Genomic DNA, 3,535 nt, shown 5'->3' with positions numbered 1-3,535 from the left:
TAATTGAATTAATACATAATCCATAGTACAGTAGGTGGGGGGAAGATGGGACACCTTTTAACTCTATTTTCTCGTCCCATTTAGTAGTGAACAAAGAACATTCAAAGAATTATAAAACTATATCCTCACGACTCTCATAGACCGTTCTTAATTGTTTAAAACACGATCAGGATATTTGCATGTTATGTGCTAAAGGTGTCCCATCCCCCCATACTATATAACATTTGTCAAGAATTGTTTTAAAGAATAGGAAATAAACAAACTACAGAAAAGGCACTCTTTATATACTTGACACAAGTATTTTAATAAGACAAATGTTTAACTGAATTACCCACATATTCAAGAAGAATGATTTAAATTGATTTGCACCGTGTATAATTTAAGTAAAATATTGAACTATATCTTTGCTTAAATACGTAATTACCAGCTGTTTTTTCGACACAATCCTGTTCAGAAATTCCATTCTTTCCACATGGCCAACGAGCACTCGAGTTCCTATAATCGCATCCCACCCCTGAAGTAGGAAAAATATGTCACATAGGCAACGGTTGGAATTTACTTTGCTGCGAATGAATGAATGTAAGTCGTTATAACACGGGTGTCTTTTTTCATACACCCAGTGCACTTATGAGTCATACCTCGTTTGTGGAAGTTTATACGAACAGTGAAAGTACAGCATACCTTGTTGGTGTTGATAACCCGTGATGTTTAATCTGTATCTGTCACTCTCCGGACCGACCATGAAAGTACTACGGAAATTGTTAGGTTAAACTATCATTGAAATACTAAAACAAATGTTTTCTCACGAGTAATCGGCCACGATTTTGGTATAGTCGCAAGTTGTCATCTCTATCCGAAGTTCGTTGTCTCCATTCTTTGTCATTTCTCGTATATTTTCCAACCCTGTGTTATGTGTGAGGTGGGGTGGATAAGAAGTTAAACATGTTAAGAATAAGTTACCAATCCAAAAGCTGGCAAGCTTGTTTCCAAATCCAGTTTTATAATCTATCCACACTCGATCAAAATCTGTTCGATTATCCATATTGCGCTGAATCACCTAAACATGACAATTCAATGCGATAAACGAAGATGTTTGGTGAATTTAATAAAGTTTTAACCGTCCACCCGCCATCGCGATTTTCCAAGTCACAATAAACTTCCAACTTAGTGCTTCCGTTCAAGTAAATATTGTACAGGTCATTTTTTCTGAAGCCCAAATCGTACAGTTGGTAGCAGTTTTCTAAAGTGGACAGTTTAAATTATTAAACTTCCTGAACACAAATATTGTGCTGATGATGTCCGGCGTCGTGGCACAGTTGGTGAGCGCGCCTGCCCTAACCATTGGTTTTTAGTTCGAGGCTCGTCGCCGATACCATTGTGGGCGTATGTGTCATGGGCAAGACACTTAACCGCAATTGCTCCAACGCAGTGGTTACTAATATGTTGTTTAAATTGTCAGCCATACAATATATATATGAAAACATTACCCACAAAGTTACATAGGTGGTAACTCGTATGCGTGCGAGGTGTATGGAATAGAACACTTATGCTGTAACGACTGTCGTTCGCGAGGATAAAGCAAGTTACATTCATGTAATATATCAATTACCTCGCTTTCATTACTGCTGTCCAATGTACTGTGAGTGATAATTCTTCCCATCCAGAGTCGAGATCTGTGCGCAATATTTCAACCAAGAAACTATATTTCTCCACTCGTTTGACAGTAAGGTTGAACTGATGTGGTAGAGACGAGTCACTCGGCTTCACAGTAGCTTTCACGTAATTTGGAACCTCATCAAAACACTTCATGTACGCAACATTCACTAATTTTCTTGCCGCTCTTGAAGATGAGCTTCCAATTTTACTTGTTCCTCGAGAGTATTCTGAAAGGAAAAAATGTATTTGCCGACGGTCACTCTCAAATTTATTGAAATCTTAGAATTTTAAAAGTAGTGTATATAGTAGGGTGGGAAAAGACGGGACACCTTTAGTACATAATATCCAAATATCCCTAGTGTTTTAAACAATTAACAACGGTCAATAGGAGTCGTGAGGATATACGGTTTTAAAATTATTTAAACGTTCTTTGTTAACTACCAAATAAGCGAGAAAAAAGAATGAAACTGTGTCCCATTGTCTCCCATTTTACTACAAAATAAACTATATTTTATAATCTTTGTGTCAAAAGTTACATTAACATATACCTCCGGTAACGAAGTACTTTAAACTGAACAGTACAACAATAACCTTGATAACTGGATACATTTCGACTGTGAAACACTCTTCTGAAACTGCCGAACTGCGCCTGTTAAATTTGATATGCTCCTGTTATTGAGAATGTTTCAATTCAGTGCAATGACAGAATGTAAATACACGATGCACGTCAAACGATTACGTAGACATTTTTGTTCATAGATACATACTTCCTACTTGATTCTTGAAAGAATGTGAGAACATATTTTCTTATCGAGCATTTTATTAAAACATTACGATCAAAGCTATAAATAAATCTGTGACTCTTGTTTTACCTTTGAGTATCGGGCACTGACAACATTTATATATAACACAACGGGTGTTCTGTTTCATTGTATGTGTAACAGAGTTAAAAAAGCCAATAGGGTACTGAATGAATGAATGAATGAATGAATGAATGGAACTCATTTTATCCTTGCATGGCCGGAAATGACAGTCGTTACAACCAGAGTCATATGGGTATGGTTACAACACATGTGTTCGGTTTCATACACCTCGTGCCAGCTTACGAGTTACCATGTATGTTACTTTGTGAGTGATTACTTATGTCTTCGGATTTTTTTATGTATGGCTGATAATTTGGGCAACTCATTAGTGACCACTGGGTTGGAGCAACTGCCGTTAAGTGTCTTGCCCAAGGACACATGTATTTGTGCAACCATAGAAAACCTTGGGCCACGCAGCACCGCACAGTCGCACAACAGCGAACTTGGTCTGACATTTTTGTACAACAAACTTCACTACACATATATTTCATACGCGTTTTCAGCATACTAATAAAAACAAGAATACTAATAAAGCATGCATGACCTGTCTATGCCCTCTTTCAAATAGAAAATGCAACAATTATCCTGTACAATTAATAACAACGCTTATTTCAACGGTGTCGGATTTTCATCTCCGTAAGTCGAAGACCCTCCATAAGACCTAGGCCTCTAGGACTGTAATTCCGCCAAAAAGCCTACTCCTTTCTTATTTTCTCCATTCCTTGTCAATGCTCGTATATTTTCCAACCCTGTGTTATGTGGGAAGGTAGGGTGGATAAGAAGTTAAACAAGTTAAGAATAAATTACCAATCCAAAAGCTGGCAAGCTTGTTTCCAAATCCGAAAGTAGCATTATATAAAATAGCTCTTATCGGTATCAAGCCAGAGAACTGCCTTGTTCTCGCTTTTTAAACACGACTGCGTCTCCTTATGACTGTAAGTCGCCCACATGGCGAAAAAGACGCTGATCAATAATTATTCCCAGCGGAAGTTAAGAAAAGCGAGGTGAATGAGACA

The 3,535-nt window shown here is 37.5% G+C and overlaps 2 protein-coding genes across 2 annotated transcripts; both read right to left on the bottom strand.

Annotated features, from left to right (window-relative positions):
* Positions 1-424: 424 nt before the first annotated feature.
* On the bottom strand, positions 425-1,259 carry LOC113475560 (ficolin-2-like; the record flags this gene model as incomplete). The annotated part of the gene is made up of 5 exons (XM_026839785.1): positions 1,119-1,259; positions 961-1,057; positions 807-903; positions 682-749; positions 425-514 (listed from the first exon to the last, which is right to left on the bottom strand). Coding segments are annotated over exons 2-5 (337 nt in total), but the record flags the coding sequence as incomplete, so codon positions are not given.
* Positions 1,260-1,556: 297 nt separating this feature from the next.
* Positions 1,557-2,313, bottom strand: LOC113475559. The gene is made up of 2 exons (XM_026839784.1): positions 2,205-2,313; positions 1,557-1,883 (listed from the first exon to the last, which is right to left on the bottom strand). The coding sequence occupies exons 1-2, from the start codon at positions 2,263-2,265 to the stop codon at positions 1,606-1,608; spliced, it is 339 nt and encodes a 112-aa protein (XP_026695585.1). The 5' UTR covers positions 2,266-2,313; the 3' UTR covers positions 1,557-1,605.
* Positions 2,314-3,535: the final 1,222 nt, after the last annotated feature.

This window comes from Ciona intestinalis, unplaced genomic scaffold (assembly GCF_000224145.3).
Source record: "Ciona intestinalis unplaced genomic scaffold, KH HT000936.1, whole genome shotgun sequence".
Lineage (NCBI taxonomy): Eukaryota > Metazoa > Chordata > Ascidiacea > Phlebobranchia > Cionidae > Ciona > Ciona intestinalis.
Note: the sequence above shows the minus strand (reverse complement) of the source record. Positions and strands in the feature narration are given on the sequence as shown.

Coding starts and splice junctions, on each gene's coding strand:
- LOC113475559 (XM_026839784.1), bottom strand. CDS start 2,265: ATGTATCCAGTTATCAAGGTTATTGTTGTACTGTTCAGTTTAAAGTAC. Junction 1,884..2,204: donor AAAGTACTTCGTTACCGGAG/GTATATGTTAAT, acceptor TTTTCCTTTCAG/AATACTCTCGAGGAACAAGT.